The sequence below is a fragment of the Chanodichthys erythropterus genome, chromosome 5 (assembly GCF_024489055.1).
Source record: "Chanodichthys erythropterus isolate Z2021 chromosome 5, ASM2448905v1, whole genome shotgun sequence".
Taxonomy (NCBI): Eukaryota; Metazoa; Chordata; class Actinopteri; order Cypriniformes; family Xenocyprididae; genus Chanodichthys; species Chanodichthys erythropterus.
This window is the reverse complement of record NC_090225.1, coordinates 31941026-31953641: the sequence shown is the minus strand read 5'-3', so window position 1 is coordinate 31953641 and position 12616 is coordinate 31941026. Positions and strand designations below refer to the sequence as shown.

The following is a 12616-nucleotide window of genomic DNA, read 5'->3' as shown; positions in this document are numbered from 1 at the left end:
TTCTGTGCATGGCTGCATAATGTAATGCCAAAATACATTATAATATGTCTGTAATTGTAAAAAGTAAATTAAAATAAATCATGATCGTTTTCTGAATCTAAAGTATGTTTTCATGGGTGTTAATCACTTCATTTTTGTAGGAATAAAAAACAACTATCACACAAGGGCTGAAGGTGAACGCAGCGAAACGTATTGGTATTGGATGAGAAACCGAGCCGTCCCGTGTGCTCCCAATGCTCCAGTAACATTACATTATGTAAACTGCAATGCATTTATGACAAAGAACTGCACCGATGCAGATGTAATATCATAGCATTAGCAATCTATCAATAAATGCACGCACACACGACACACACCTTGTGCTCTCTGATGTTCGCTCTGCTCGGCGCCCCTGCAGATAAGGGGAGGAGCCGAAACTTGACGCAACTTGCCGCCGTTTCAAATGAGTTTTTTTTAAAGGGGACTGAAGCGATCAAAAATTTATTAATCAAATATTTTTTTTAGGGGGGCTGGGCAGAAGTTTAGGGGGGCTGAAGCCCCCCTAAAAAGGGCCTAGTGACGCCCCTGCACATAACCAAAACTGAGTGGCCAAAAAAATCAATCTGTGAATTGGGGAAAAATAGAACGCTGTCATATGGTACAGATTTTATGATGCCTGACAAATTGCATTGCATGTCACTTCGCAACAGAACGAGATACTATGGAGAAAAAAAAAAAAAAAAAAGGGTTCATGTCTTCTGTTCTTTTGCAGCTACATGGAGACAGAATGCGACCAGTGGGTTATTTCTCTGGCAAATTAGATCCAGTAGCAGCAGGCCTGCCGCACTGTCTGAGGGTCGTGGCAGCTGCTGAACAGGCTGTGATGGCCTCTAGAGAATTTGTGGGGTATTCTGACATGACATTAATGGTTTCGCATGCCGTTTCCATGATTTTGCAGAAACAGAAGACATCACATTTGTCAACAGCACGATGGCTGAGGTATCACACAATTTTGCTGGATATGCCAAACATCACGGTCAAGCGTTGAAGAGTGCTGAATCCTGCCACTCTCCCTCTAAAAGAGGAGGATGGGGAGGAACATCATTGCTGTTTGACTGCACTCAAACAGATATGTACCCCGCGCCCTGACATTTCGGACACACTGCTCGAAAACAGTGAGCATATCCTGTTTGTGGATGGCTCTGCGTTCAGAGATCCACAGACAGGCCTGAACAAAGTTGGTTACGCAGTGACCACTGAATTCGAAACATTGACATCTGGCACATTGCCATCAAATTTTTTTAGCTCAAGCGGCGGAGCTCGTAGCCCTAGCAGAAGCATGCTAGCTTATGGAGGGTAAAAGTGTAACGATTTACACAGATTCACGATACGCGTTCGGGGTTGAGAATGATTTTGGGGCTTTATGGAAACATATAAAAAAAAAATTTGAAATCTGATGGCCGGCCAATTCTAAATGCTTCTCTTGTGTCTGCTCTTCTAGACGCAATTCTCTTGCCAAAACAACTTTCTATCTGTACTATCTTACTATCTGTAAATGCGCAGCGCATACTAAAAACAAAGATTTCATTTCAACAGGAAACACAAGAGCAGATATGGCTGTGAAGGCTGCGGCAGCACAGCAGTCAAAGGAACCAGAATGTATTTTATTATCTGAAACTAACACAAATGCTTTGACTTCCTTACAGAGTATGCAGGCATTTGCTACAGTAGCGGAAAAGAACCTGTGGAGACGTTGTGGCTGCAAACTTGAGAATGATGTGTGGATGAGCGTGGATGGCAAGCCTTGTTTACCCCGACATTTTTTTTCTCTCATTATGCTAAATGCCTCCATGGGCGAGACCATGGAGGCAAAGGGGCTATGGTAGGGCAGATGAAAGACATGTGGTTCACAAAGGGTTTTATTGTGTTAATGTACATGAGAACGAGAAAAAGAACCAGAGTAAATCTAAGCCCACTTGAAATTGTTTTTGGACGACCGCCCTTCATGGGAATGGAAGGGGGTAAACAACAGTTGCCATCCACAGATTTGTGTGAGCACAATATGTTGAATTACCGCAAAGAAAAGTCTTCTCTGTTGTCTAATGTCTGTGTGCGGGAGAAAGATTCTCAGGGGAAACCGGCTGAGACTCCCTTGCACAACATCAAGCCGGGAGATTACATGGTGATAAGGGACCTGAGGAGGAAGAGCTGGAAGGTGAAAAAAAAAAACTTGAGCCTTTTATCATGCTTCTGACGACACACCGCCGTCAAGGTAGCTGAGAGAGCGACGTGGGTGCATGCGAGCCATTGCAGAAAGGTCCCACCAGTGATCGGGGAGGAGGAGCCGAGAGGAGAGGAGCAGAGACATTGGCACAACATGGTGCTGAGCCAACCAGTTTTCAAAGAAAACACATCAAAACTAATCTTCCTCGTACGTCCTGGACGTACAACTGTGCGATCCACTTAGCAGTGCATTTCCAGCATAGTACAGAGAATGTTGAAGACTAATATGTCTCAGCAAATGGGTAAACTAACTGTTTATGACGATCACAATGAGTGGATGAACAAATTTGATGAGATGTTTAGCGAGGAGACAACTAAAATAAATTAGGGGATTTTTATTTATTTGTTTTTATTATTTTATTTAATCTGGGTAACATTTGAAGGGAACCCAGATATCTAAATGTTTCTTTATTTACAAATTTAAGAGAGTGATCATTTATACAAAAAAATTAGAGATGAAGAGTGTAAGTGTGATGAGTAACTTAAATTTGCTTGTTTTATTATTATTGTTTATTATTCTTATTTTATTCATACCTACACATTTTCAATTTTTCTTGTGAGTTATCAAAGAATGATAAAAGGGGGAATTGTTGGGGAAAAATTTAATATGCCAATATCTGCTTCAAGCTATGCAAAACACCTCTCTGAGCTCAACAGACACAGTGTCTGCTGAAATCCAGGGGGGTAACGGTGAGACACCCAAACTGAGAGCTTTCCCGAACCTAGGGTATCGGATAATTTAAATAAGTTCAAAGACAGAAGGGGGACCATTATGTTTCCTGCTTGTTAATTAAATTAGTTCTAAAGACAGAAGGGGAAGCCATTTGTGTATGTGTATTGTCACTTTTACCCTGTATGGAAAAGTACTGAGAAGAGTTGCTCAAACATTGGGGGTATAAATGTTTGTGGGTTCTCTTGTGTCCTTAGTTCACACTCGGGGCAGACATTGTATGGTTGTGTCGACTGTGGACTCTTTCTTGCAAGAAATAAAATCTTTATAAAGTGAATTCTCCTGAGGTTTGTCTCTTACTAGTGATGTCAGCTAATTCATTTTTGCCGCAACAGAATAAAGTGCATAAGATACATAGAATACAAGTGATTAAGTTGGGTGTGGCTATGGAAGTGTTACGTTATCTTATGGAAAGATAAACTGTTTTTCTGAAAATAATAAGGTGGAGAACCTTATTATGCAACAAACAAATAAACAAGAGATTATTTGTTGTTAACTAACATCAGCTATATTGAATCTAATAGGAATTAGGAAACTATATACTGATAATATACAACAATGCCAAGGTCTCTGGAAAGAGGTTTGGTTAAATTATATTTACGTTCCACTTAGTTGAGTCCGATGACAGTGACATCTTCCACTAGTTGTGCTGGGTGACAATGCAGTGGGGAGAGGAGCCAGAATCTGTTTCAACAGTCTTGAACACGAAGCTCTGTGGGATGCTGATCTCCTGGAGCACCAAAGGGTCCTAAAATCTGGAACACGTAGATGAGGCCCTGGTGTAGGTGCAGAAGGTACTTAACAATCTGGAACACGCAGACGAAGGTACCTTGGAGTGAAGGTTTGCTCACCTGAGCTTAACCTTGTTGCAGATGTCGTTACTGACTCGCTGGACGGAAACTCTGAACACTACGTTCAGAGTTTCCGTCTACGTTTGTTGATATCTCTTTCCTCACAAGCTAGAGGCTCAGAATGTGGTCGTCTCTGTTGCTGCCTCACAAGCTCTAGACTCAGATCATGGAATCTGTTGTTGTCTCTCTGGATGGACCAGGGGCTCAGATCTGTGTTGTATCTGCTCTGTCTTTCCCCTTTGATGGGCAGACTCAGAACAATATCTGTTAGTGTCTCACTCTTTACAGAGTTGGGACCCAGAACAATATCTGTTATGCCTCAGCTTTGCAAGCCGGGACTCAGAACAATATCTGTTATGTCTCACCCAATTTGAGACTCAGAACAAGGAGTGTCTGTTGAAAGGGTACCTTTATCCCTTTCCGATGAGGAGGAGATTGCATTTTGACGCTTCTCCATTCGAGTGCTGTGATTGGCTGCTGGCATCAGAGGGGACACACAGAGTGTGACCCACCCTTCTTTCTCCTGTGGAACTCATCTGCATTAAGCACAAAGTTGGAAGTCTTTGCAGTGTCTTTAAAGTTTACCAACACATTTCTCACTTTCCAAACCACCACTAGAATACCTTTGTCAATATTCTAAACAAATAGAGACTAAACATGATGGAAAAAGATTGAACTGTCATTCAATTGTACATTAACAGCTGAATTTGTATCAGATGTTGCACTACAAATGGCTGTCACTGAGAATACTTATTTCTGTGAATAAGTATGAAATGGATGGGTAGTTTGCATCAGTTCTAAGGTTTTCAAACCTAGTTTTGAATGGATTTGGATGGATCTTTGTGATCTCTCTTTGTTTCACCCATTCCTGCTAAGGTCCCGAGGAATTTTTATGGCAGTCTCTGGCCAACCTTAGGAAGTAGTGTCTAGATGGGTGAAGGGCAGAAACTGCCTGTGGACCAATGAGAAGTCTTGTCCTTCCCAGGCTTGGTACTAGAGGTCTTCTTCTTACCCTCTAAGAGAGGTCTGGATGTTGTCCTTACATCTTTATCTGATGGCGTTGGACAGTTTGTTTGTGTTAGTCCACCAAGATCCAATCAAAATGTAGCAAACCTTTGTCCACTGTTACGGAGAGTGAGGGGCCTGGCCGTAAACTGGGCCCTGGAATTCACTACAATGTAGACAATACAAATGATGCGTTAGGGGCTGCATTTACAGATTTACTAAACTCCTTTGGGGTCAAACAAAACGTCACTGGACCCACTCACCATTTTAATCATACACTAGATTGAATTATATAACATGGAATCTTATTCCATAGAAATTCTACCGCAAAGTGATGACATCTCTGATCACTACCTTGTAACTTGCGTACTGCATACTGATGATATTTGTCAAATTGCACCGCGATATCGACTAGGCAGAACAATTCTCCTGACAACTATAGATAAATTCACAAATAAACTGCCTGATCTGTCTCAGCTGCTCATCGTACCTAAACACACAAATGATGTTGAGAAAATGACTAGCAACATGTGCACCATTTTCACTAGTACATTAGATACTGTCGCACCGATGAGATTTAAAAAGGTTAGAGAGAAAAATACTGTACCATGGTACAACAGTATTACTCACTCTATCAAAAGAGAAACTCGTAATCTAGAACGCAAATGGAGACAAACTCCTTTAGAAGTCTTCAGAATCGCGTGGAAAGACAGCTCGTCCCGTTTTAGAAAGACTCTAAAAGCAGCCAAGGCCGAGCATCTCCACAAACTTATAGAAAATAACCAAAACAATCCAAGGTTCTTGTTTAGTACAGTGGCTAGATTAACAAATAAAAAGACATCTCCAGAACAAAATATTCCATTAAAGTTTAATAGTGATGACTTTATGAATTTCTTCACTGAGAAAATCGAAAGCATCAGAAATACAATTGTAAATGTACAACCTTTAACAGAGTTTTATGATTCAGCCTCAATTATCGCCCCTCAAGAACAGTTGCAGTGCTTTACAACTATAGGACAGGAAGATCTAAATAATTTTATCACTGCGCCTAAACCTGTCACAGATCCCTTGTCTCCAGGACAAGGAGACTCGTCTTCTCCCCAGCTTCACCGATCATCAACACCTGGACTTAATCATCAGCACTCCCTATTTATATGGACTCACTCCCTTCACTCCTTGTCTCTTCTTAATGTTATTTTGTATGTAGTGTTATGTTTCGGCTCCGTGTTTCTTTATTAAATCCTCTGATTTGTGGATATCCGTTTGTGCTTCATATCTATTGCATACGCTCACATAACAGAAGAAGAGACCTAATACCGCTGGATTTCCACAAAGACAATATTGGTTTATTTCTTGTTCCTGTGGCTCCTGCTCCCCCACAGCCTCTTACGCCTACATCAGCGGCTAACAGGCTCATCGGGCTCTTCCAGATTGGACGTTCACTGCCAACGAGTCCGCTCCAGTAGCTGCCAACGAGCCAGTATCTCCAGTCTCCGCCGCCGAGCCAGTATCTCCAGTCTCAGCTGCCGAGCCAGACGCGCCATGCTCCTCTGCCGAGCCAGACGCTCTCAGACGCATGCCTCTCCCTGCACCGGCATGAGGTCTCCAGGGCGTAATGTCACAGATCCCTTGTCTCCAGGACTCCAATTCCCATGATCCATCTCCTCAGCATCACCGATCATCAACACCTGGACTTAATCATCAGCACTCCCTATTTATATGGACTCACTCCCTTCACTCCTTGTCTCTTCTTAATGTTATTTTGTATGTAGTGTTATGCTTCGGCTCCGTGTTTCTTTATTAAATCCCCTGATTTGTGGATATCCGTTTGTGCTTCATCTCTATTGCATACGCTCACGTAACAAAACCAACAAGTTTATTAGATCCAATACCCACTAAACTACCGAAAGAGCTGTTACCTGTAGCAGAAGAGCCTCTTCTCAATATTATCAACTCGTCTTTATCTCTAGGTCACGTCCCCCGACCGTTCCAGCTAGCAGTTATTAAGCCTCTCATTAAGAAACCACAATTAGATCCAAACGGTTTAGCAAATTACAGACCCATCTCAAATCTTCCATTTATGTCTAAAATACTAGAAAAAGTGGTATCGGCCCAACTTTGCTCCTTCTTATAAAAAAACACTAACTATGAAAAATTTCAGTCAGGATTCAGATCTCATCATAGCACAGAAACTGCGCTCGTTAAAATTACAAACGACTTACTTCTAGCTTCTGACCAGGGCTGTGTCTCAATACTAGTGTTACTTGATCTCAGTGCTGCGTTCGACACTATAGATCATAAAATACTCCTAGATCGACTACAAAATGACACTGGTATTCAGGGACAGGCATTACGGTGGTTTAGGTCATACCTATCAGACCGTCACAATTTTGTCTATCTAAACGGGGAAAAATCTAATATAACGATAGTAAATTATGGAGTGCTGCAAGGATCAGTGTTAGGCCCTCTGCTATTTTCAATCTACATGCTGCCACTCGGCAATATTATAAGAAAACATGGAATTAGTTTCCACTGTTATGCCGATGATACTCAGTTATATATTTCAACACAACCAGATGAAATCTCTAAATTATTGTAGTGAATTCCAGGGCCCAGTTTACGGCCGGGCCCCTCTCTCTCCGTAACAGTGGACAAAGGTTTGCTACATTTTGATTGGATCTCGGTGGACTAACACAAACAAACTGTCCTACGGCATCAGATATAGATGGAAGGACAACATCCAGACCTCTCTTAGAGGGTAAGAAGAAGACCTCTTGTACCAAGCCTGGGAAGGACAAGGCTTCTCATTGGTCCACAGGCAGTTACTGCCCTTCACCCATCTAGACATTATTTTCTAAAGTTGGCCAGAGACTGCCATAAAAATTCGTTGGGACCTTAGCAGAAATGGGTGAAACAAAGAGAGATCACAAAGATCCACCCGAATCCATTCAAAACTATGTTTGAAAACCAAACTACACATCCATTTGATACTTATTCACCAAAATAAGTATTCTCAGTGACAGCCATTTTGTAGTGCAACATCTGATACAAATACAGCTGTTAATGTACAATTGAATGACAGTTCAATCTTTTTCCATCATGTTTAGTCTCTATTTGTTTAGAATATTGCCAAAGGTATTCTGGTGGTGGTTTGGAAAGTGAAAAATGCATTGGTAAACTTTAAAGACACTGTAAAGACTTCCAACTTTGTGCTTTATGCAAATGAGTTCCACAGGGGAGAGAAGGGTGGGCCACACTTGGAAAGGGATAAAGGTACCCTTTCTACCGACACTCCTTGTTCTGAGTCTCCCATCGGGAAAGACGTAACAGATATAGCGTTCTGAGTCTGTCCTGCACGAGGAAAGACACAACAGATACACCGTTCTGAGTCTGTCCTGCACGGGGACAGATATTAACAGATACAACACCGTTCTGAGCCTCTGGTCCATCCAGAGAGCCAACAACAGATTCCATGATCTGAGTCTACAGCTTGTGAGGCAGCAACAGAGACGACCACGTTCTAAGCCTCCAGCTTTGAGGAAAGAGACGTTAACCAAGACTACGTTCAAAGTCTCTGTCCAGTGAGACAGTGATGACATCTGCAACAAGGTTAAGCTCAGGAGAGCAAACCTTCACTTCAAGGTACCTTCGTCTGCGTGTTCCAGATTGTTAAGGACCTTCTGCACCTACACCGGGGCCTCATCTGCGTGTTCCAGATTTTAGGACCCTTTGGTGCTCTAGGAGATCAGCATCCCACAGAGCTTCGTGTTCAAGACTGTTGAAACAGATTCTGGCTCCTCTCCCCACTGCATTGTCACCCGGCACAACCAGTGGAAGACGTTACCATCATCGGACTCGACCAAGTGGAACGTAAATATCACTTAACCAAACCTCTTTCCAGAGACCTTGGCATTGTTGTATTTTATCAGTATATAATTTCCTAATTTCCATTAGATGTAATATAGCTGATGTTAGTTAATAACAAATAATCCTTCGTTTATTTGTTTAGTGCATAATAAGATTCTCCACCTTATTATTTTCAGAGAAACAGTTTATCTTTCCCTAAGATAACGTAACTCTTCCATAGCCACACCCAACTTAATCACTTGTATTCTATGTATCTTATGCACTTTATTCCTTTATCATTCATGGTATTCATTTAGTAGTTGTGTTAGTTATTCTTGTTTATCTTTTTGTTAATAAAATTTATTTTATTACACTTGTGTCTTCCTTGTGCTGATAATACAGAAAAGGTTCTACAAGTTAGCAATATCACCAATCTTTCAGATAAATCAGCTGACCACTTTACATTAATTCTAAATGAATGAAAGCCCCTGTTGGGAGTGAAAGACCCTAACTGGTGCCCTAAACTAGGGAAAGGGGGGAAGTGGTTATCTGATGTACTCATAACCACACCTTAAGAGACGTGTGATCCAAAATCACAACGTCAGCGGTGACGTGAGTACCAATCCCTATTTTACTTCGCGTCCTTGGATGGACAAAGTAAAAATCGCTACATTATCCAATCTGACAGAGTGTGTTAAGGAAGTAAAACACTGGATGACTAGTTATTTTCTTCTATTAAAATCAGATAAGACTGAAGTATTACTTATTGGGTCAAAAACATGTACACAGAATCTCTCAGACTACAATCTGCATTTAGAAGGATGTACTGTTACTCCATCCTTGACTGTTAAAGACCTGGGTGTTATATTAGACAGCAACTTGTCCTTTGAAAATCATATTTCATATGTTACAAAAACAGCCTTCTTCCACCTCAGAAACATTGCTAAGATATGGAATATGTTATCTGTTTCTGATGCAGAAAAGATGCCTTCATGACGTCTCGACTAGATTACTGTAATGCATTATTAGCTGGTTGTCCTGCTTCCTCAATAAACAAGCTACAATTAGTACAAAATGCAGCTGCTAGAGTTCTTACCAGGTCAAGAAAATATGATCATATTACACCAATTTTATCATCGTTTTATCAGCTCTACACTGGTTACCCATTAAGTTCCGTATCGATTATAAAGTATTGCTAATGATCTATAAGGCTCTAAATGGTTTAGCTCCTGTGTACTTAACCAATCTTCTATCGCACTACAATCCTTCACGCTCTTTAAGATCACAAAACTCTGGACTTCTGGTTGTACCTAGAATAGTTAAGTGCACTAAAGGAGGGAGAGCGTTTTCACATTTGGCTCCGAAACTCTGGAATAACCTTCCTGATAATGTTCGGGGCTCAGACTCGCTCACCCAGTTTAAATCTATATTAATGACGCATCTCTTTAGCCAAGCGTTCACATAATGCATCTCATGTCAGATCAATTGCAAGTATCTTTGCTTAATGTTATGAACAGCAGCTACGCTAATTATTCTCTATTTGCTTTTCTGTCCTGACTAGAGAGGACATCAGCTTCAGTTTGGATCTAGCCTCTTAAGAAGACCTCAGATGACCAACACTTATGAAGAGATGGCGCCAACCCCTGCGAAGACCTCAGAAGATATAACATGCACATTCCCAAATTTCTATATATCCTAAATATTGTTGATGTATTTCATTTTTCCAGGAGCTCATTGCTTCTACCTTAAAATTAAATGCTAACAGTTTGTTTGTAAATTAATTGCACAAATTATTACATTATTTGCTAACTGCATTCTTCTAATATTGTAATTTTGACATCGTTTCAAAGCAGCTTTACAGAGAATGCATATGTATTGTGAAAAGCGCTATACAAATAAATGTGAATTTAATTGAATTGCATTGAATTACCTTCCTGTCTCAATTGTCAACTCAGATTCTGGATTAACAAAGATAGAAATGTTATTGATAGAGCTGACAATAAATCATCTGTTGCAAGACTTTTTTTTTTTTTTTTTTTTTTTTTTACAGAGTTAAGGCCTGGGTATACTTCAATTTCCACATCCAAATGCATCTCATGCGCAGTTGTGTCCGTACATCTTCCAGAGTATACTCAACCCCAGATGGTCGAGTTCGACACATTTACATTCAACACAGATACGTTTGTTGTGACTCTTCTGTCTTTTCTACCTTTCTTGCATGGATCCTCATAGTATACACATTCCTTTACATCATTCAGTGAACCAGCTGTGTAGAATAGACAGTGCTTTGAATGTGTTGGTATTACTAATATAGTCTTGTACTGGGATAATATTTTTTAAAAATCCAACTTCATTCTTTAATTGGTATTTTATATATATATATATATATATATATATATATATATATATATATATATATATATATATATATATATATATATATAAATGCTTTCAGGCAAAATCTTTTATGAAAGATTTATTAGAATATAGATTAGATTAGATCTGATAGGTCTATGAATATTGATCTAGCGGGTAGGCTGATAGCTGAATATTCAAACATCATGGTAAAATGAGGTGGTCACTGCGCTTCTCTAAGTATAAAACTGAGTCATATTGAGGGCAGGCATTCTCACACAGAGTCTACTCTCCAAGATAGATCTGTCATGGAAATGTCTAACTGGGGAGTGACAAAAAAGAACAATCAAACAATCCAATACTGCTTTCCAAACAACAATTTGTCTTGTACCAGAAGTCTTCGACCTGAATCAGAGTACATTATTGTGTACATTTTTGTTACAGTAACATCAGTGTTCACCGTGTTTCTGAACCTGTTAGTGATCATCTCCATCTCGCACTTCAAGCAGCTCCACACTCCCACCAATGTGCTGATCCTCTCTCTGGCAGTGGCTGATCTGATTGCAGGACTGATTCTCATGCCAGTGCAGGGAATGAAACTGATTGAATCATGCTGGTACTTTGGAGAAATATTTTGTTCTATATTTCCTTTTATTGCTTATGTGGTTGTCGTGGCATCTCTTGGTACTTTGATTATTATATCTGTGGATCGATTCATTGCTGTGAATGACCCTTTGCGATATCCAATGAAGGTCAATAATAACAGAGCTGTTGTTTCTATTGTTGTAAACTGGTTATTCTCCTTCATATATAATTTTTATCTGTTGTATGAGTTTTTACTGTATCCAGAGAAGAACCACACATGTGTTGGAGAATGCATAATTTCTATTAATTTGGAAAATATAATACTAGATGCTTTTGTTTGTTTAGTGGTACCTTGTTGTGTAATTATTCCTTTATATGTGAAAATCTGCTTTGTAGCAAAACGACAAGTGAAGCATTTAAATTCAGTCACAGACAAAAAGGCCAGATCAGAAAAAAAGGCTGCAAGAACCTTAGGGATTGTAGTACTGGTTTATCTTCTTTTTTGGACGCCATACTATTTATATTCTCTTTCTGGTGGGCATGATGAAAATGACGCTCTTATAATTAAAGTAATGGATTGGATTGTGTGCATGAATTCCTGTATGAACCCACTTATATATGCAATGTTTTATCGATGGTTCAGACTGTCAGCAAAATACATTTTGACAATGAAAATATTTGAACCTTCATCTGCATACTTAAATCTGTTCCCAGAAGAGAAATGATCACTTACACTCTCATGCAAAAGTAAACAAGATAATGTGTCTCCAAATGAAATAGAGTTTTTGTTTTAAGCACTTCCTTATAGAACTTTAATTTTGTTTTAAATTATGGTGTCTAACATGTATATTGTGATTATATTTGTGAGTGACACTATCTGCTCCATTTTTCATTGAAAATGAACGATGCCTGGAAGATAAATGTTAAAAGAACATTTAATATTTGTCACAGTAAAGTAGTTATTACAAAGATAAAATTTAGT

The 12616-nt window shown here is 39.8% G+C and overlaps 1 protein-coding gene across 1 annotated transcript; it reads left to right on the top strand.

Annotated features, from left to right (window-relative positions):
* Positions 1–11363: 11363 nt before the first annotated feature.
* On the top strand, positions 11364–12359 carry LOC137020226 (trace amine-associated receptor 7c-like). Its single transcript, XM_067385490.1, has one exon. The coding sequence runs from the start codon at positions 11364–11366 to the stop codon at positions 12357–12359; it is 996 nt and encodes a 331-aa protein (XP_067241591.1).
* The last annotated feature ends 257 nt before the right edge of the window (positions 12360–12616 follow it).